At 43.1% G+C, this 22,705-nt stretch overlaps 1 protein-coding gene across 6 annotated transcripts in view; it reads left to right on the top strand.

Moving 5' to 3' along the window:
- ARHGAP6 (Rho GTPase activating protein 6) overlaps positions 1–22,705 on the top strand; it is a 430,489-nt gene that overhangs the window by 399,167 nt on the left and 8,617 nt on the right. For all 6 annotated transcript variants that reach the window (XM_036912993.2, XM_036912992.2, XM_036912996.2 and 3 more), the window contains 2 exons: positions 426–605; positions 13,183–13,280. In XM_036912993.2, coding sequence (XP_036768888.2) covers positions 426–605; positions 13,183–13,280 — 278 coding nt within the window. The remainder of the gene's footprint in view (positions 1–425; positions 606–13,182; positions 13,281–22,705) is intronic.

Raw genomic sequence — 22,705 nt, 5'->3', positions numbered from 1 at the left:
CTTGCCTATGATAGGTGCTGAGTGGGTAGATTAATGGAGAGATAATAGATTGATGGATAAAGGGATAGATGAATGGGTGGATGGATGGATGGGTGGATGGCTGGATGGGTGGGTGGATGAATGGACATCAATATTTTTTTAAGAGCAGACAGGATAAAAATTTTATATAGTACCAGTTTCACAATAAATTGCTTAGAAATGTAAAATTTTACTCAGTGTGTTACTGAAATGACCACTGAGCTATGAGCTTCAATCCAAGCTATGAAGCAAAAGGAAAATAATAGTGCTCCTCATGGATTCTGCCAGAGATGATGTAGGACTTGCAGGAAAAGAAAAGGTAAAGGTAAAGGTTCCATTGATGATTGAACCACCCAGCATTTTGAAAAACAAAAGTTGCAATAATCCTGTATTCTCTGCTCCTATAGATCACTGGGAACAAAATGACATCTCTAAACTTGGCCACCATATTTGGGCCCAACCTGCTGCACAAGCAGAAGTCATCGGACAAAGAGTTCTCTGTCCAGAGTTCGGCCCGGGCTGAGGAGAGCACAGCCATCATCGCGGTGGTGCAGAAAATGATTGAAAATTATGAAGCCCTGTTCATGGTAGGTGGCCCTTCTTTGTCAGGATGTCTCAGTGAACTGACCGTTGATGGTCTCTTGGTGGCGTGATGAAATCCCTGCACACCAGCATGTGGTCTGTAGTGCCAGTCATTGGCTGAACTGACTGGAAGCCCAGCAGTTTCAGAGGAATAGAAATTGACCTGCCTATAAAGCCACTGTAAGTTTGTGATTCCAGGTTTCAACAAACATATCCAAATTATAAATGGCATTTTGTTGCCCCCTAAACAATGGTCATGTTTTGGAGTCATTTAATAATTCATTTCCTTCTCAAAATATTGACAAAACCCTTCTTTTTGGAAGTCTGTGTGGCCCTCATGAATTCATGCATTCACAACCATCCACAGCGTGGCACCTCATCCAAGGTTCATCTGGACATTTCACCTCCTCTGTGAACCTTCACCTATCTTTCCCATGTCCTTCTCATGTCACTTTCCCATGTCACTTCTCTGTCCCTTGAACCCCATTGCTGTTCTAATTGATGTTTATCTTAGTCCACATTGTGTTGCAGTCATTTATGACAATTTCCCTTAGTAGATTATAAACACATTTGAATCATGGGTTGTGCCCTTGTTATCTCCTCTCTGTATCCTCTGTACACTTTTGGAAGGCCCTCCATCTGGCAGGCACTCAATAAATATTTTTTGATTTGTATTGAATTACCAGTTCCTGTTTTCCTTCAAAAAACTGCATCGCTTGCTCCAACTTCCCTTGAAACAGTAGAACAAATGCCAACTCTCTCCTATTTCTGTTCACCACTCATCTCGCATATCAAAAGTTACAGGAACTTTCTTCACATTTCTTCTCCCATTTCTCTTGTCGATTTACGAGCACTCACCAGCAATCTTACCTCTTCCACTAGAGCCTTTTGTCGCTTCTTCAGCCAAGTGTGCTAGCTCACCTTTTGAGTCTCCTGAGGACTTTGTCCTCCGTTTATCAAATGCCTTGCATTGGATTTCTTCCCATATTTGTCTTAAGCCAATTATTTTTTGTCAATTTAAGAGCCAGTGGTTTCCAATCTTTGCCCTCTGTATCTCACCTATGTGATCATGACCAAGCAACTAAGCATCAATTTCGGCATCTGTGAAATGGGAAAAAATTAAAATATGACCTGTTTCCCAGGAGCGTTCCCAGAATCATTTGATCTCTGAAAGCATTTGGCAAATTGTGAAATGCCATGCAAATCTTGATCAGTATTACTTGGGCAACACATGCTGTCTCAAATCTCACTACTTGAATCCAAAGACATAAATAGGTTGTGGACGTGAAGCTCAATCAGGTGTTTGGCAGACAGCCTTCCAGGTGGTGATTTAGGGACCCAGCTCCTTGCATCTTGAGACTCTGCAATCCCCTGGGATTTTATGAGCCAAATGGGATGTACATCATGTCCATTCAAATCCCATTGGCCAGAACTCAGCCACAAGCCATCCTTAACTGCAAGGGAGGCTGGGAAATGTATTCCCACCAGATGCCCAGGAGGAAGAGAAAATGGATTTACCACAGTGAAAAGTTCACTGAATGAACAGTATCTTGTTCCTCTTTGAGTCTCCGAAGCACCATCCCTGTATTGCACACAGTAGGCTCTCAAAAAACGTGGAATCTGTCATTGACTCTATGTCAGTTTCACACATAGGCCAAAATCCTCATAATTAATTAGATATTTGGATGAATCAGATGACTGAATTTTTCAACATTTTCATCAAGTCTTAAGTCACATTATCATCTTGCCAAGTAGTCTCGGCATTACGTCATGCTCTTTGGATTTTTTTTTAACAAAACAATACCTCTTAATTCTGTTCTCTAAATTCTGTATTCTAAGCAAAGTTCTTTATATGAAACCACAAACTGTTTGTCAGGCATTTTTTTTCACCTCAGATGCTAACAAAACTTTTCTTGGCCTCCTTGAAAGTAGTTGCTGACATTTTCATTGTGCCAGTCCTCTCCTTCACATTCCCTGCCACCTGTTCTACTAAACGGCAGAAGATACCAGTTTTACTCCTTTTCCAACATTTTCCAACCCTGATCTTTGTTTACCGTTCTGTGTAGAGACTGACGTCGAGATTCTCCTGAGTAGTAACTCCTATTTGTGTTCCCCAGTTGTGACCTTTACTTCTCAACAAGGCCTTCCCTGGCCACTTAGCCTGAAACAGAGCCTGCGCCCCCGGCACGTACATACATCCTCACTTCCCACTCCTTTTCCCGGCTTTGTCTCCTTAGCCCCCGCGCGACTGAGACAGGGCTTTTCTAACTTCCGCTTGTTGTGCCTTTCCCCGCTAGAATGTAAGCTCCACGATAGGATGAATTTTTGTCCATTTCCATCTACTTTCTTTATGGTCTCACCCCTGTGCCTGGCACATACTAGAAAGACAAGAAATACTGGTTAATTTACTAATGACTCAGTGGTAGTTCTGTGACATATGATTCCCATATTAATAATCTTTACCCCTTCTACATATGAAAGGCTCAGGCATGGGGGAATTATGGACACCTTTCTCAGAGTAAGCTAACCAGTAACGTAAGCACTCTTGATTTCCTTAGAGGGATTGTGGGAATTACTGAGAAAAAGCATGGAGCAGTCGGAGGAGGGATGGGCCAAAGATCCCAAGCCTGGGTCAGGGAAAAGCAAACTGGCTGTGGAGCCAGAAAGCTTTGCTATTGTCCTGTCTTTGCTACACATTAGCTATGTAACCTCACCTTCTTAGATTTTTATTTCTTCAGTTATCAAAGGATTAGCTTAGAATGAATGATAACCATGATCCCTTCTGACTGTAGAATCTGCAGGGTTCTATGCGCTAGCACTGCCTTCACCTCTTTTATTTCCATAAAACACAGAAGAGAAAGGATCTTATCACTTGGTAGATTCTCTTGGTGTATTTGGCATTTCAGAATCTAGTTGGTTATACTAAAGCTGGTGGCTGGTTGGCAAACCTGTTTGGTGTGGGTGGACAAAAATTTAATCATGTATATAGCTGTTCCCTTTTTATTTTTGTTATTTTTTTAAGACGCTTTCAGAATTAGTACAATAATTCCAAACAAGGAAGGAGGAAGCCAGAAAGAACCTGGCAGCTAAAGGCAGTTAGCAGTTGTGCAGGTTCACAGTCCTTGGAAGGGTTTGTGGGTTCAGAAAGCAAGCCATTACCTCGCATTGGCATTAGAAAGGAAGACTTGCTAGAAAAGGTGGCTGTGAGTTTGTCCTTGAAGGCATAGTGCACCCTGGGGGCAGCAATTCCACAGAACTGATGGAAGGGATATAAAAACCCACAGAGGCCTGGCAGGGGCCCCAAGTTTGTTCTGAGTGTTAATTCCGTCCTTCATTTCCTGATGTTGGGACTGCCTCTCCCAAGGGACCAGTATTTGAGTTAATGGGAAAGGGCAGAAAAGAACCTGGCTTTGTCCCACAATACAGAAGAGGTGCCTACATTCGGAGACTGATATACATTTCAAGAGTCTGACGAGGACAGTCTTTTGCACCAGTTGTTTGCTGTTCAGGCCTAGGGTTGGAAATCTTAGAGCTGTAAGTAGGTCATGGTATCGGCCATCATGCCCACCCTATCGAAGACCTAGGCAGCAGAATGTGATGGTTGTTCTCAAACTTGAGAGTGAAGCCGAGTCACAAGGAAACGTGTCCGACCGTCAGATTCTGGGCCCACACTCAAGTGGATCAGATCGAGTAGCACTGGGATAGGGCCCAGGAACCTATGCTTTCTGATGAACACCTCCAGGACATTCTGTTAGTTTCCTAACCACACCTTGTGAAACCACATCTTGGGAAAGACTCAAGATGGTGTAAAGACCATGAGCTTTGGAATGTGCTGTCCAAATGCAAATCCTGCTCAGCTGTGTATTTGCTATGTGATCTTGGCCTCGTTCTTAAGTTCCCTAAGCCTTCGCTTTCCTGTTGTAAAAACACAATAATAATAGTAATGAGATGAAGTTACCTACTTTATAGGATTATTTTGAGAATTATAAGGAACTTGGGACAAGAATTGACATATACTAGGCAGTCATAAAAAATCACTGATATTATTACATTAAATCAATAAGATGTCCACCCTATTAAAACACTTTCAGCTGTCACCTTTGCAACGAAGCCCACCCTGAACACTCTGTGACAGCATGGCCTGTTCCCACATGTATGTACTCCTAGGCCCTTATCCGGCTCTTTTTGTTTTTTTCCATAGCACTTATCAACTTCTAACTCACTATTATATAGTTTACTTATTTATTATACTTACTGAAACCTAATAGAATACAAACTGTATGAAAGCAAGAATTTTGTCTGTTTTGTTCACTGCCATCCACAGCACCTAGAAAGTACTTTGCCGAAAATGGGTGCTCAGTAATTCTGTGTCACACAAGCATGGTTACAATGGACTGCAAGAAAAATAAATTTTCATTGTCTGTGGTTTAGTGCTCATACCCCTTAGGTTCCCTTACTATTAAATCATGACCCTTTCTTCTGAAACCACAATTTAAAAACTGGATAACATAATGTGATGCTCTCTGAGAATGCTGGAAATAAAAGAGACGGACATGGCGCTTCTAGAAATGGTCATTGGTATTATTGCAAAGCAGAAAGCATTCATTGACTAAGTCATTAATTGTTTGGAAACTTGTTGCTTCTGTAACTGATGCCAGGAATCCCAGAGAAAAACTCATCATTGCTGTCGGAATTAGTAAAAGCTTCAGAGCAAAGTGGAGAAAACTGTCAGCTCATTCTAAGGGCCGATACTACATGGTTCCTAGTAGGACTTCTTTTTTGGAGAGAGAGAAAGAAGAGAAGGCACCACTCTTATAGGCTGATGAAAAGCCCGGAGTGCAGCAGAGACGTGGGAATGCCAGTGCATTCCCACCCCACTGGTTCGTCAGCCTGAGCTGGGGAATAGCACAGCGCACGTGGGAAATTTCAAATGAGAACGACTGGGAACAAGGGTCAGAGGCCAAGATGAGGATTCCGAGCTCAGAAGCCAAGCTTTGCTTTGTGTTCTCTTCATTCCCCAGCGCAAAATGAATTTTCTCCAAACCTCTTTTGCATGCCAAGCCAAAAGGAGTCAAGCAGTAATCCAGGTCATCAAACAAGAAACTGCCCTTTACCAATATAGCCAGGAAACTATATGTGGTTTCTATTTCCATTTTTATTTAACCACAGCTTTTTAAATAAGCACTGTTTATGTGCTAGGGGTCGGGTTAGTCAGTATGTACATCGTTGGCTAATCTAAAGTTCACCACCACTTCATGAGGAATAAGCCAACATCATTTGCCCAGGTGATTGAGCAACTGTGTAAGTGAATTCTTTCTACAGCATGATGCCTCCCCACACCAAAGACGAGGTGCTTTACTGTAGCATCTCAGACAGGGAGTTCTTTATGGGGAGGAAAAAAGAGAATGTTTTAGCCACTTTGAAAATTAGACTTTTACGCAAAGGAGACCTTGAAGAGCATTAATCCCTCTGGACTAATCATAACACCAACCTTCTGATGATAATGCCAGTGGATGGCTGCAAGAGCCAGTATGTGTTCCTGCTGGAGTCTGCTCACCTTGTCCCTGTCTGCAATGACAGAATGTGTACACTGTTGGTGACACACACAGGTGGAGGGGAACAGAAGCATATTACACCTGAGCTGTTGGCACTTCTTTTAACATATTGCCATGGAGCAAAGAATGCTAATGTCCCTTCATCTCCTTCCTTGAATCATCCCCAACACAGTTCCATGACCCTGAGCTCTTCGACTGTAAATGTTTATTATTGTGCCTCAATTGCCAAGAATGCCGCCTGGCATGTACTTGAGAAAACTGTGTTGAGCTTAATGCATTCCGGCCCTCCAAAGGCACTGAGCTCCCCTTACAATATTAAGCTATCCTCCACAATAGAGCCACGCAGGACATTCTGGGCTGGGCCTGCCCATGGCTGTGCTTTTACTCCCATGAACAGCCAAAGTGATTTCTTTCAGTATATTCACTGAAAAAAATGTCATCATGACTTCCAGTGATATTTACTTTTACTGGGGAATGTTAGAGTTTTAAATACCAAAGCATCCTTCTTGGTCCAGTGCAAAGGGGTGGGTTGGTGTAGAACACCCAGGGGCAAGTACAGAGGGTCTGGGTCCTGGAAACTGCTCTTCAAGATGCCCTTAATGGTTTGTTATAGTGACTTAATAAATGGAGAAAACTCCAACCATTTCTACCCCCCACCCCCCGTGGTTTACGGAATAAACTACATCACAGCGGTTATACCCTAGGCAATCATCCAAGATTTCATTTTTAATTTGATAGGGTACATTTTAATTGTGACAGTTTTATTTCTTCATATATGCACTGTTTACATTGTTTTCTCTGAAGGAAGAGGGTACAAACTTCTTTTGATTTTGGAAATAGCATTATCCTTTGAGGGAACACAGGAAAATCTAAGAAGTTGAGCCTTCCAATTAACACAACCATAAATGGTACCCTCAGAAAATATCTAAGGTTACTCAGTAGTTGACTAAAACTCAGTAGATATTTTGATGTGAAACAATAAACTGTAAGTGAAGAAGCCTTTTGGACTCACATTTTGTTTCTTCATTAGAATGTGCAGAGTTGGTTGATTTTTAAAAAGCTGTTTTACATGATCCTACTCCTTAGTTTCCATTTTTCTATATACAAAACCCCAGAAGAAAAAAGGAAAAAAATGTGTTTGATGATTGAGTCTTACTTTTCATTTTTAGAGCATTTGTATTAGTTTGAACAATAGGTTAAGAATGGTTAGAAAATTTCTGATGGTCTGCAGTTGGGACAGAAAATATATTTTCCAACTCAAGAAATGAATAGCAAGGAGATTTTGCTAGAGCCTCTCATTGATACTATGTATAAGCAGAGAGAAGCAGCTAGACCAAGGTAACAGAACCAGTGTACACCATGAAGACCAATAGTCCTGGGTTATTTCTGATTATTATTTGTAGCTATTCCAACAACACTTATTGAGCATCCATTGGGTAGAAAACACCATCCTAGCTTGTGTTCCAGAAGTGCATGATATTGATTGCATAAGTGAGTGAGCAGGTGAAGGGCCATCGTGTGCAGGGAGGAGTTTCAGGAGGGAAAAGAGTGGGGAGGCAAAGAGGAGGAAAAAGAGGCATAATCTAGGAAGCATTTGACTGCAAGGAGGAGAAAAATCTACTGCAGGTGGCTGTAAACCTCAGGATTTATTGTCTCCGATATGAAGAAGCCTGGGGGCACAGTTTTGGCAGCTCACTCGCACGTTTGTGCCCTCTGTTCTGCCATCTGCAGCCACAGGATACACTGTCATTACCAGCATCCCTTGCAGCTGTCATTGCATCCAGTGATGAAGAGAGGCATCTCCTCTCATGCACCTCTTTTCAATATGGAGGAGAACCTTTTCCAAGAGCTCCTACGAGAACTCCTGTGTTACCTTGGCCAGGAGTGGTATGCATGATCTTGCTCTGGCTGCAAAGGAGGCCGGGTGGCAGAGCTAAACCTTAGGAGCTGTATCCGCTCTGGGTATCTGGGTAGACAGTCCAGGTAACTCCTGCCTTCAGGAAATGTACCTTCCAGTGATGCAACCAGCCCAAAGACTTGAGGTCTAGCTGAAGAGAAGGAACTGGAGGAGAAAAGTTACACAGAGTCTGGCTTCAAGACCACTAGAGTTGAGGGGCTGAGGGGTCATGAACTATAACTCTAGAAATTCAAGGGAAGGCCACGAGCAGAGACATGTTGCGAGGCAATCCAATAACGTAGTACCCACCAGAAGTGTTGAGCAAAAGAGGAGAGAGTGATGCTTCTCGCAGAATATTGGCCATCCCCATGTTACCTGCTTTTATTTTTTTTCTTTTAAATAGGTGGTTATTTATTAATTATCTTGTCTATTTCTTATAAAATCTTTTATTCTAACTCCCTTTGCAGTTGGTAAGGTACTTTCAGACCTGTTAGACCTTTTGATCCCCATAACACCTCCATAAAAAGGCAGATGGGAGAGATAGCATATGCTTGGATTTTCAGGTGCAGGAACAGAATCCTAAAGAAGATGATTGGGGTGTCCAAGTTTACATTAACTATTAGCAGAAGAGCCAAAACTACACCTCAGGGGCTATCTACTCCCAGTCACATGCTCTTTTGACAGCATCCTAATTCCTTAAAAGGAATGCATATGGTAATGGTCAGCCTGGATATTTCTTACTTACTGTAAGCTCCTGTTTCCCATCAGTTCATTCCCTTGACTTTTGTTTCTTTATTAAGTATCTAAATCCATAGAACATGAATACTCATCCAACTGAACTGAGCCAGTGGTTTGAAATATTTATCAAATAATAGGAAATGAAATGTGCAAATATGGAAAAAGATGAGAGGAATTATTGGGAAGGCAGCACTGGATGCTGTTGTATGAACATTAAAATTTAGTTTCAGGCACCATTTCAAGTTTCTCTATCCTCATTTTCCTACTGGCCCCAATTTTCTAAACCATTCCTTTATAAAGAAACCAACAAATGTGGTCTTATCATATGAATTTTTGAAGCTGCTTTAAATCATTTTCTAACAACATGGGATATAAATTAATTGAAATAATGGATTCTGTGCATGCTAGTCAGTCTTACATCATACATAGGAAAATATTATCTACCCTTCCTGCAATACAGGGATCCACATTTTCTAACCGTAACTTTTTACTTATTTGTAAATAGTGTCTCCAAGCCAAAAATGGCATCATGGATCTTTTAAAAAGAAACTATTGTTAGATTTATAACACTGACTCTTTCTCTTTGCATTTGTTACCAAGTATAAGTCATGTATGTTGTATAAAATAAACCTCAGTAATTGTAATTGGGTGGGAATGAAGCCTAGCAGAATGAGTAAAAACTCAGAGTTGCAGAATAGTTTAACAAAAGGTTATGGAAAGTTAACTTTTTAAAGAAGGATACTTCCTGTAAGCTATTCTAATAATGTATACAAGTTAATAGTTTTATCATTAGACATACCATAGACTCTGAAAGAATTAATACTGCGATGCTTACACCACGGCAAAGGGCTTGCAGTCTGGTTGCTTATTCTTCAGTGGGAATGGGTTGGTGCTTGGAGCAAAATCTGCAGTTACATGTCTGAGCATAGAAAATTGTATTAAACGAACTGGATGAAAATACAATCTTTTTCCTAATTTGTTTGTGGAAGCTTCTTTTAAAAAGAGCTCAGGCTATACATTTTTGGCCTATGTTATTGTTTGCTTTCTGTTCTTTTTCTTTTTTAAATGAGTACTTGCTCTTCTTGTTTTCCCCCTTTAGGCATTACTTTTTGAAAAATTGATATAATAGTGCGCATCTGTTGGGGCATGTTGTTTGAAAAGAAGTACAGTAAAAATTATCAGTCTTGATTTGTTTAATTTATTCAATAAAGCAAGAGAATGGAGTCTCTCAGCCTTCCCCTAAAAGTCCGGCCCCTTCTCTCTCCCTCCCATTCCCATCCCTAGGCCATTATGTTTGCTTACAGAGTTTTAAATGCCATCCATATGTGTCTCCCAAATTTCTCTGTCCAACCTGGGCCTCCCCCTGACCCCTAGATCCTTATTCTCAACTGCCTCCTAGATCTCTCCTTCGTTTGGATGGCTCACAAGCCTCTCGCCTTTATCATGGCAAAGCCACACTCCTGAACTTGAGCCCAGCCTCCTGCTGCCCCTTCTGTCAGCAGGTCAAGAGCAACCCCCTCCTTCCAGGGCCCTAGGCCCCAACCGTTACACTCCTTCCTTCTCCCTCTCTCTCTGTCTTTCTCTCTTCATCTAACAAATCAGCTAATGCTATCACCTCTACCTTCGTTATCTCCAGGGTCCAAATAGTTCTCATCAGCTCACACCCTGGCTCAGCACCCCATCCTCTCCCTTCTGGAAGCATCAGCAGCCCCTCTCCACACTCCATGCTTCACCCCTCACTTCGCTGCAGCCGGAGTGATGACGATCCCTGTGGGCCCTTTGCTCCGAGCTTCCAGTGGCCCCCCGCCCACTGAGACCACGAGCTGCAGTGCTTATTGTGACCCCGGAGTTTCCTCATCTGGCCTTGGCTCCCTGACCCACTTCCTACCACTCACCTCCTTCCCCTCGCTCTGTTCCAACCTCACTGGCCTCTCGCTGCTCCTGACTCAACATCTTGCTGATTCTATTTTTCCTTCTGCTCAGAATGATTTTCTCAGTTCCTCCCTCAACTTCAGTTCTCTGCTAAATGTCAGTCTCCCTGTGAGCTGACTATCCCATGTAAGCTGCTCTCTGCCCACCCCGCCCCAGCCAGCATTCCCCATCAGCACCCTTCTTTGCTTTGTTTTTGTCCATGTGATCCACGCTTTGTTTTATTTGTACAGTTCTTTACTGCCAGTCTTCCCATATTCATTGTCATCTCCAAGGAGACAAGGATTCTTGTATGTTTGGTTTGTAGCTGAATCCAGCATCCAGCGCCTGGCACTCAGTGAACGTTCACCAAATATTTATGTCACAAACTAAAGGATGAGGTGGGGAAAGGCCCAAGGCTTGAAGAAGCTCAGTGGTGCTGGAGTAGAGTTTGTGAGGAGGACAGGTAGGGCAGAAAATGGGAAATACAGATGGAGGCCAGTAAGCAAGTGGACTCTGACTGTAGGGATAAAAAGGGTTTGGGGCAAGTGAGGGTCTTGATCACAGCATTCTGACAACTGTGCATGGAAGAAACTGATGCACGTGTTGAAGGAAATGGATAGCACCCCAGTTAGCAGGCTGGGCCATCAAAGGCCCCTGGGTTCAGATAAGAACTCAAACTAGCAAAGGAACTGGGGGCTCACGCAGCTGAAAAACCCAGAAGCAAATATGGCTTCACACATAGCTTCACCTAGGACTCAAATGATGTTGAAAGACCCCGTTTCTTTCTCTCCATTTCTTGGTATTGTGTCTTTAATGGTCAGCACAGCCCTCAGGCCCCATATGGCTGCCAGCCCTGCATCCTCTCTCTCAGAAGTCTCAGGGAAATTCTCACAGCTTTTCTTCACCTCTGGAGTCCCATGGCCGTCACTCAGGCAGCCATGGTAGTGTGGGAATGGAGTGATCATTGACTTAAACTAGTTACACTTCACCCTGGAGCTAACAGGTGGGGAGCGGTTGGTTCTCCAGAGGGAACTGGGGGTATAGCCGTTATCAGAGGAGGGGAATGGAGGCTGATGACGGCGGCCAGGAGATGCACACTGCGGACGGGTAATGAGGGCTCGAGCTTGGATCACTGCAGTTGGAATGGAAGGTAGAGAAAGCACAACGGACATCACAGAGCTCTCTCGTGGATCTCCTGGCTCTGAACAGGGAGGGGAAAGGACACAGAGAAGCTTGAATGCAACCCAGATTTTGAGTTTGTGTGTTACTAGGGTTTCGCTACGTCATTAACGAAGATTCAGAATGAAGTAGGAGGGATAGATTTATGGGAGAAGGAAAGCGTTTTGTTGCTTTCCTTCTTGTCCCTGTTTTTATTAATAAAATTGCTTCCAGCTTCTCAGAGCTTAAGAAGAATTGAGTTCTTCAAGAGGCAGGAGGCAAATTCTTCCACCAACAGCTTCTTCTCAGAAGACATGTCCCTACGGTTTCTGATAGTCTTGTCTCTGAACCCATGTGTGACAGAATCATGCTGAAAACTTGTTTTCTCTCAATACTTTGAATTTCCTTTGGTTGGGCTCGCAGCATCTACAGAGCAGAAAACCGTTAGGGCCGGGTCCAGTGTTTCATCATAGAACATTTCCACATGGTGGTTGAGGATGGCAAGACCTAGAGAAAGATGGGGTGCTCCCCTGTAGAACTCTAGTGAAGGTCTCCTCATCAGATTAGGAAGTGAGACACTTCTCACTGTCTGTGGACCCAGATGCAAAAACGGAGTGGAGGCAGGCGCTGACTGAGAAAAGGGTGTGTGCAGAGGTAGTAGTCAGCATTTGTTTGAGTGGCTACTATCTGCCTGTGCTGTTCTGAGATCTCAACATAATAAGTCATTTACACACCCCAGCAGCCCTTTGTGGTGAGTACCCCTATCGTCTCCACTTTACAGATGAGGAAACAGACCTACAAAGCCTGGGCATCTTGCCAAAGGTCCCACGGTGAGTAAGTGGAAATGGGGCTCACACACAAGCAGTCTGGCTTCAAGGGCCTGTCCTCCTCATAAACTGATCAAATGTCCCTGAACTGCCCAAGACAGTGGTAGTTTATGCCTGTTGTCTTGGCATAATTATAAATATGAACTCTAGAAAATGTCCCCATTGGACAATAAACTATGGACATAGATTATGCTTATTCAAACCCAAGAAAATCTAATTTGAGCGACAGAGGCATCCACGTGATTAGGCTGTATCTCCAGTCATAAGAAGGGTGACAAATGGGATTGAATATGACTTCTGTTTGGTAATCCTCCAATTTGGTCTAAGAATTCAACTGGTTCTATGGGCTGGTGTAGGTTTGGTTTTAACCAATGAATCACTCTGTTCTCTTAGGTCTTTGAAAGCTCCGTATTATGCTGTTGTAAAGTTGCCAATGACCACAGTTTGCCTCTTTCTGGAGTGGTTTTATTTATGCCTCGACATTTGGCCCCTCCAGGTTCCCCCGGATCTCCAGAACGAAGTGCTGATCAGTCTGTTAGAGACAGACCCTGACGTGGTGGACTATTTACTCCGAAGAAAGGCCTCCCAATCATCGTGAGTATGGCAGCTTGCCCATCTTCTAATGCTGCCTTGGGGATTTCTATTTCCTTTTCTAAAGAATTAGAAAGGTTTACATAACTCCATGCAGGGTGACTTCAAGTGGAATTTTGGCAACTTTCTGGCGAATCCAATTAGTCTACCTAACCAGAAAATGCTTGTCTTACCAGTCCACTTATCAAATTAGAAACTGTTTTATGGGATCTTTGCAGTTTGCTTTTGGCTTTTCCTAGCCTCTCAAGGTCCTGTGGACTGTGTTCACTGTTGAAAAAAAGGCACTAAATCACTGGCGAAAAGCTCAAGGCACTCACTATGATGTGCCTCAGTGATTCTGCTTCTAGAATCTTAGGGGCCCCTAAGGCTGTGCCTGGATGCTTCTTACGTAATTTACCAGCTTGGGCAGCACGTTACCAAAGCACAAGACAGGCGTTGGCCGAGGCCCGGGTGCCCCTTTGAAATCAGAGGTGTGTGCCCTCTTGACTCTGCCGCTCTTCATAGCTAGCATCCTTCTAATAAAAATGCACACTGGTCTCCACACGCAACCACATTTGCAGTGGGTAAAACGCAAGCCGTGTTCTCGGCTCTGGTTTGCTGCTGCTTTTGTCCCCAAAGGAGAAGCACTGAATTTTCGCCGTAGTCAGATTTTATGATTAATGTCAACCATGAGCTACAGAGGCAGAGTGTATGGGGGTGCCGAGCATTTGGCAAAGACAGTTAAGAGGATAATACCGCATCATTAACCAGGAGTGATGTTGCCACCGTGACCCCACACCTTACATTCGTGATGGAAATAGTTGTTGTTTTCCTCTCACACAAGTATCCTACACATTGTGCTTTGAATCTATTGAATTTCAACAACTCAAAGACACATTTTCCCCATGTTTTATCATCTCTGAAACTGAGATGAATCTTATAATCAATGGATGTGCTAATTGAATTCATAGTTTTTTTCTTTCCTAGTTGTATATGAAATAATGGTATGTCTTCTTCAATGGTATCTTAGAAACACTGACACATGTTAGATTGTTCCTTTATATTGATGTCAAATTTGACGTATTAATTTTCATTTAAAACTAGCTATTTAAAAAAGCATGTTCTTTAGAGAAATTTGATGACAAGGAATTTTGCATAGTTCACACTTCATATTAACAGTGAAGCTATGAAATTCAGCTTCACTCCATTTCCTGCAAAACAGGGAAGAATTTTTAACTGGATCATCCTTTCAAATGCACTTTTTCAAGTCCATCTCTGTGCCAATCATTATCAGGCCAAATTCTGGTTCAAGTAAGATGTTTTGCCTGGACTCATGCCCCAAGAGCCACCAGTGAATAAAAATATATTCAAATTGTATAAATGGGTTGGCATTTCATGGTCTTGCTTTTCATATCAGAGAATTGGACTCACTTAAGTTTTTCCTAGATTTCTAACTGTCATCAAGGTTCCAATTTAAACTAACTAATGGCTTTTCTGCACTGTCAATCTTGTATCACCAGAATTTTCATGAACTCGTGTATTTTCCTCCCCTGTGCAAGCAAGCGGACATGGCCCCTGTTGTATTTGTGAACCCCTCAGCCAGCTGCGCTGTAACATTTCATGGGTACTCCATGAGAAAGCCACAAAGCACACACCTAAAAATCCACTCATTTTGACCTGCCTAGTTTCTGCTTTTATATGGCATTTGTACATATAGGAATACTATACTTTGAAGAATGGTTGATAGAAGTTATTTTTCTCTGGTTTTCAAATATGCTGTTTGCATGTAAGTGCCAAGAAATGAGCCTTTCTCTACTCTCAGAAAAGGAGGAAGCACACATCTTAAGCTCATCCCAAACTGCACAGTTGTCCAGCCTATTGGGTTCCCTATGCCTGTAAGAATAGGAACTGTAAGGTCTAAGCAGGCTGAGCCTAGACCAAGATCTTAAGTGAGTGTCAGGGCTTCAAGGAAAGAGAGGCGAGCTCGCAGCTGCTCTGTGGATGTCAGAGACAAGCGTTATTGAACAGAAAACATTGGGAGCAGACTTTCTTAGGAAGGAGGAGAAGGAAGTATTTGTTTTTTTCTCCTCTAGGTACAGGCCAAGGAGCAGTTCAGAAGGTGGGTAACGGTGTCATCAAGTAAAAATGGATAAATGAATAAATAAATGTTTCTGTTTCGCGGCCTCCTGAGGCTTGAGAGCCCCATCCCTGGAGATGTAGGTGATCTCTTCATGCCTTAAACGGGTGCTTCTCAAAAGTTAGAGAATTTTGAGTGCCTATGGCTCAGCAGGAGATCTTGTTACAATGCTCTTTCTGAATCAGTAGGTCTGGGGGAGGAGTCTGAGGACCTGCATGTCCTACGAGCCCCCTGGTGATGCACTTGAGATGCTTCTGGTTCATGATCCATACTTTGAGCAGTAAAAACCTTCAAATATCAAATTCTTGACTTTAAGACCTTGCAGACTTGTTGAAGGAGGCCTACAAGGGTAAAAATGATAGGAGGCATGTTATAAACTATGTCACAAGTGCAAAAGTCCTGGGCCACTGGCTCTCAGAATTGCCTGCCCATTCAGATCACCTGGGGAGCTTGAAGGAAAACTACCTGGGTGCCACCCCTAGAGATGTTGTTTCCTTTGTTCTGGGTTGCTGTCTGGACATTGGGATTTTTTAAATCTCTGTATGTGATTCTACTGAGCAGCCAGGGGTAAGAACCTCTGGCCAAGCCCCACCACATTAGATCCTACATATTTACTGTCACAAAGGGATTGGTGGTGGGTAATTTGGGACATTAAAAGAGGGTCTTTGTGTTGACAAAGGAGGGAACCCAATTCTCCAGACCATAAATCCACTTGGAATTTGGAGAAAGAGATGTGACCTGCAGCATCAGGGATGGCTTCTGAGAAGAGGAAGAATTTGCAGTGAATTTAGAAGAGTGGAGAGGTGTCAACAGGCCTGATGTTTGGGCCTGGACCCACGCCTGGACATAGCAGTAAATGTGTCCACTGATAGTGGGCACAGTAAAAAGAGGCTGGCCAGCACAGAGGGCAGAAGCCTTCAGTGGCAGGCTGAGGAGTGGCACTTTAATCAAGAAGCAGTGGTGATAAGTAGAGTGATGATAAATTACGGTATGATAGATTACAGTGGTGACAAATTACAGTTCCCCAAGTGCCGGTTTGTGCCGGCTGCATTGCTGTGTCAGCTCGCCATCAACAGCACACGCCTGCCCAGTCTAACGTGCTGCTGGCAACCTCCTGATCCAGAGCCAGACGTCTGAATTGGAGTTCCAGTGCCCCTGCTATTAGCTGTGTGGTCATACATAAATAAATTCATCTTTCTCTGTCTCATTTTCCTCATCTGTAAACTAGACATAAAAAGTAGCACCAACTTTGTGCAGTTGTGCTGTTACGGTAGTATCTGGTTTTTGATAAATGTTCAATAAATGTCAACAATCACTATCACGTTACTTCAGATTTTGCCATTCTGTTCATTTACAACTACTTACCAAAGACCTGGGCGTCACGGGACTCCACCGTGCTCTCCACAGGATGGCAGCCTGTGAAGGCAATATGGTTCAGGTGCAAACCCATCCACAGTAAGTTGCGGCAAAGCCCGCCGGGTCTCGTCGGCATCAGGATGATGGCATAGGTCCTGGATTGGGTTGGGGCGGGGGGCGGTGAGGGTGGAAAGGCACTGAGGTGGGAACATGACCTGTTCGCACCACCCACGTAGATTTCGGAAGTGACTGGAGACAATTGCATGTTTGCAGGTAATGGGGAAGAGGTCTGGACAAGTCGCGGCAACACAGGAACAGACAGAATTCCTGTTTTGAAGACTTTATTTAGTGGAAACTCAGCGAAAATGTTTATAGAGTCTGGATATAAAAAGTAAGAATTGGAAGGATTTGCAGTCAGACAACAGAGTGGGAATTAGCAGTAGCTTCTAAAACAAATACCTGAAGTGCAGCAATGCATGATCTCCCTCATGATTCTCTTCTGTTTGGCTTTTTTCTGAAGCTTCTGCCCTTTGTCACTTGTTCACACACCTAAATAAAGCTTTAGATTCCTGTGCTCCACACGAAAACTTCACAAGATTTTCTTTCGAGTGGAAAAGTAAGTTTTCAAGAGTGTAGAACCAAGAACAGGAACATATTTATTGTAATTTCTGTTTTGAAAGGGCAAACATTTAGTGATATTTGGGAATTTAACGTTTTGAGTTGAGTTTTTCTCTTCTTCATGTGACAACAGAATTGGGAGAGTGAAAGGAAGATTCCTTATTTTTTCTCGTGCTTGCCTCCTTACATTTTTGGCTTCAACCAAACCAGAATACCAAAGGGAGATTTATATTACTAACAATACAAGACTTCCACTGTTTTAATTGCTTGTCTGGTATATTTATTAGAATGATATGCTCTTTTCTTCAAAGATACTTAAAATCGATCCCCTTCCTTGGATTTAGGGATGTAAGGAAGTAGAGGATGCAAGTGGAAGGTAATCAGGTAGGACGAGGTTTGCTGAATGTGACCCTGTGCAGGGGAGAGTGGGCCACTCACCGAGGTGCAGAATTTAAGGGTGTCCTAAAGACACTCTGTTACTACAGTGAGCAATACTGAAATTTAATATTTTTTAAAAACAAGTTTAATACTAAAACCGATGTGGTGAATGAAATATCAAAAAAGTTTTGAAGACTAGTGCCAGGCCAGGGCATACTGTAGCCTCGTGTGCTCTCGCTTCAGTGGGTGCCAACTCACTGATAATATTTTGAAAATGATCTTCTTTGCTTATCTCATTTTCAACCAAGAGAACTGTTACATTTGATAAACTTCTGGATCAAGTGACAATCTTAAATAATCTTTAATCAAGTTAACCTGAACTAAAATAATGATGAAATTCTGTTTAGGCATAAATACAGCACTTAATATAATGTTGTAAGGTCTAATGTACCTACTTTTCAATTTCTCAGTATTGTTCAAGTACTTTAATGCTCTGGGGAAAAAAACATTTAAAAGCTACATAAAACTGCATATACCTATATGGTATACAAACCTAAGTAGAGTGTTTTCCCTACCATATTCCAGAAACAAAATCAAAATAAAACAAATTTAGGCACATATGAGGAGAAGGCCTATATGGATTAACCAAATCCATAGGTATGTATTTTTGAATGTCACTGTATTCTGTTAGTGGCCTTCACAGATTGCCCTCAAAATAGCAAAGCCAGTGACCAGCCAGTCTGGACCATGGATGAAGACCCATAGCTGTCTCAAAGGATGGAATTTCAGAACTGGAAAATAACTGTTTCTTTGGGCTGGACATTCCTCCCGTTGAATGATAAATCTTTCTTCTTCATGATGGAGGAGCTTAGGCCGCCTCAGAATTTAAAGGTATCACATTTACATTATCAGATAAATGTCAAGTAGATAATTTATTTCAATCTTTCAGAGATTGCCACCAGAAATGTTTTCTTCCACAAAACCATGAAGTGTTACAAGATGGATTGTAATTTCTGTTTCCTTTTACTAGGATTTGGAAAATCAGACAAGTCCCCAGGAAATTTTCAGATCAGAAATCAGACTTTACCAGTGTAATACAACAGCAGTGACTCCTATTGACCAGCAGTAGCTGGTGGCCTCATTGGCATTCGGTTCCAGTTCCTTGGAAATCACAAAGCATTAATGCATTAAACACACACACACACACACATGCTCTATTCAAGAAGGCCTTTTCAGCCAAACAATTTTAGGAAAAATTATCTGTATGTGGAATACAGAATTCCATAATGGAAATTTCCAAGAAGTGTAAATGTGCCTTCTATGGAAAGGCAATGCAAGATGGAAGGACAATTTATCACATTATCTCTTTCCTCCAACACCTTTACTGTGATTCAGAACTGCTTTACAAACCTGCAAAATAGGAATATGAAGATATTTTATCAGGTGTACTATAAATAAAATAAATAAAGTCAGCATTGTTTTCTCTTCACCTGTCATAAATGCCTCCACGTGCCAGGGCTGTTAGGAAGGAATTCATAAGTACTAAAAATGAGGGGAGAAATTCCACTCCAGCCCCAGGGAAGTTCTAAAGTCCAGGGTGCCGGCTTCATCTCCCAGGGCGGAATTCGGATCCATGACCACTTCTCTTCAGGACAGGGTGCCTTTGTCCCTAAGATTCTGCATAGGGGATGCTTTGCAGAACAGAATGATTAATGTGGAAAAACTCCATAAATCCAGAGCTACTGTACCCGTGGATTCCTTTCCCAGAACAATAGTGTTCCAGGTGGTTCTGTGCTTTGAGTTCCAACAGACTGAGGCTTATCAGTCAAAGGACTGAGCCAAGGGTGAAGCCAGCGCGAGCTTGAAATCTCCAAGGGGGTATCTCCGTGGGGTAGCTCAGCAAGGGGCTGGGCTGGCCACATCCGGTGATTGAACTGGAGTTTTCCATTTATCCACAGAACCAGTTCTGTGCTTCCAGCTGCAGTGCAGGCCTGCCCCCAGTGCCCTGCCAGTGGTGTGTTTACACCCTGACCTGGAGGGACCAGCTAAGGGTGAGAAAGTGAGTCACTCTCCCTGTCCATCTCATGCTTATTTGGTTAACTGTGACCGGCTATGCATGCCATGGATGGTCCTGGGCTTTTCAGGTCTCGAGGGGAAGCCCTCCATTCATGGACGCAAACCCACGTCAGGAGGCAGCCTATCCACCCAACATTCCCAGCCTCCGTGCATTAAGTTTCAAGACATAGGACTATTCTTCTCCCAAGAACAAAGAACTATGTGCTTTTAAACCCTTTCTCGTTGTGTGAATCACTGGTTAGAGCAAATATTTTATATAAACAAACACAAATACATTGTTGGCCTTCCTTGGAGCCCTGAACATAAAATTGCCTTCATAGAGTTGAATCGTCTTAGAGGCCAATCTTAGAGAGGACATTGGTGCCCACTTGTCTCGTTTTTCAGAGATTCCCAGTGGAGAGTTCTAAATTTGTTTACAATGGATTTAATGATAAAACAATGGAATGACACTAAATTTTTTACAACTCTGAGCTGCCATGTTGTACTGAGAGTCCAGTGGAGTGAATAAAACAGTCCTATTTATTAACTGGTGAGCTCTCGCATGGAAAGCCGATCCCTGGACATGGGTTCTTAGGCATGTTTGGCCGCCATCTACTGAGCTCTGCTGAGAAAAGTAAAATGATAGATAGGAAATACTTTAAACATTTAAAAGGGCCATCAACTCTATGCATAAAATACAGTATTTTACTGTTGGTTTTTAATAATATTGAATACATTTATCAAATAAATTTTAGAAGGTTGTCAGCCCCTACAGCCTCTACTGCCAGAAAGACATGTTATTTAGTCCTCTTGTTTCTTTCGCTCATCTCTAGACCACAATCAGAAACGAGGAGACTTGTTAGGAGCTCAGTCCAATGCCTGCCACAGAATGAACTCCGTATAAACACTGGGTGTTACTGTTTACATAAGCGTATTTCACAAGCTGCTTGCCGTGTGTACTCAAACCTTACGCCCTGCCACTGCCAAGGTAACCCTGGGTGGCTGGGAAAGGAAGGCGTCGCCTCCAGCTGCATCCAGCTCTCTGGATCCTGCCAACTGGAGCTGCCTGGGATGGGCACACTCACCTTCCTTTACTCAGCTGTGGCCCCGGCGCCCCTGGAGGTCAGGACCACCACACTGACCCCACCTCCAGTCGTGTGGAGATTTTAGCTTCTCTCTGTGGCTCCCCTCCTGATCCAACCCTTGGTAGATCCTTAGCCCACTGTCACATCTGTAGATTGAAGGAGGGAGGAGAGGTTTGGTATCGGAAGTTCTCAAGCTCCCATATATATCACCATTGTCTGGAGGCCTTCTGAAAACACAGTTTGCTAGCCTACTCCCAGGTGCCCTTTCAGTGGGCAAAGCCAGCCTCATGGGCTGTGACCTGAGCAGCCACACAGGACCCCGCAACTCAAAACAGCCCACATTTGGCTTAATGATCTGCTGTCACCATCTTGGAATCCTTTTGTAACTTGGGGCCCCACATGTTAGAGCCAGTCCCATCAGCAGGTCCAGAATGGAGCTTGAGAATTCGCATTTCCAACAAGTCCCCTGGTGATGTGGGTGCTGAAGCCCCGAGTGACAGTTTGCAGTCAGCCCAAAGAACAGAGGAAAGGGACAGTGGCCCTCCACCTCTGCCTCTTCCTCCTCTACTCAGTCAGACCCGATCATAGCCATGAAAGTGGGGAGAAAACTGTGGCAGCGCCAGTTATTTTTGCTATTATGATTATTTGTTTTGCTTTAACCAAACAATGTTCTCAGGAAGCATACTGCCTTTTCAGTACCCACAATAATTAATGTGGGTGTGATTTCCCTGTCTATACATCAGTCCAAACACAATTTATTGGAGCAGCTTGTAAACATATGTAAAGCGGAACAATATCGCAGTAAGGAGTTTGAGACAAGGGAAAGGAAGACAGTGGTGGGAGGGGTGAGATGGAGTTGGGGCATGCGCCACAAGCTCCTGTACGCCAAGCCGAGTGGAGCCCCAATTCCCCCGAGCCTTCTGGCAGTCAGTGCCAAGAGAGATGCATTATTTATTATGTGATGCATGAATAACCTACTTGCTTGGTAGAAACCCAAATGTCCCTATTACTGAGACCTACGAGAAATTTCTTCCACTGGGTTTCTTTCTTTGTGCATGCAACTCTTGGCTGAATCTGCCACTGATACTATTTTGCTGGAGGTATTATCTCCCATATGTTTTGTGAGACAGATGAGCAAGTCATAAGGCAGAACTCTTGGGGTCCCTGTGAGCGGAAATTTGACTCTGCCATGACTTCCCTCCCAATGTGAGGTGGCAAAAAAGCATTGTAGCCCTGACAGCTATTTTGTTTTGACTAATTAATTGACTTACTCTCTTTAAAACATCCTACAAAACAAGGCTTTATGTGCCCACTGTTACTGATACAACACCGTGACTTGTTCTTGCTGGGTGGACATAGGACATTTCATTCGTGACTGGAAAAATGTCACCCGAACTGGGAAAACAACTGAACTGAGCCCAGTGATATCATTTCTAGCCCTGGTCAGAACAGGGACTCCTGATTCTGGGCTGAACTCTATGTAGCTACTAGTTCAACATGCCCAGTTGTCCCCATTTTCATAGTGCAGTGTCCCCCAGCAGAGTGGAACCCACGAGGACAGACAGGTGCCTGTTTGTTTTGGTTTGTGTCCCCTCTGCTAGAACGAGGGAGGCTTTTCCCCCTTGAATCAGATATGAAGGTTAAATAGTTTTTTCCCCTCTTTCCAGCAGAAGTATTAAGTTCCTTTTCTTTTTCCTTCATTCACCGGAGGCCTAAACTTTCTGGAAAATCATCCTCATGGCTGTCCTCTGGCTCTTTCCCATAATTTTATCTGTCATCGGTTTAAAGAGGAGGCAAGGAAAGGACTTATTTGTTCCATG

This window comes from Manis pentadactyla, chromosome X (assembly GCF_030020395.1).
Source record: "Manis pentadactyla isolate mManPen7 chromosome X, mManPen7.hap1, whole genome shotgun sequence".
In the NCBI taxonomy this organism is placed as follows: Eukaryota; Metazoa; Chordata; class Mammalia; order Pholidota; family Manidae; genus Manis; species Manis pentadactyla.
The sequence above is the reverse complement of the archived record's forward strand: the minus strand, read 5'-3'. Positions and strand labels throughout refer to the sequence as shown.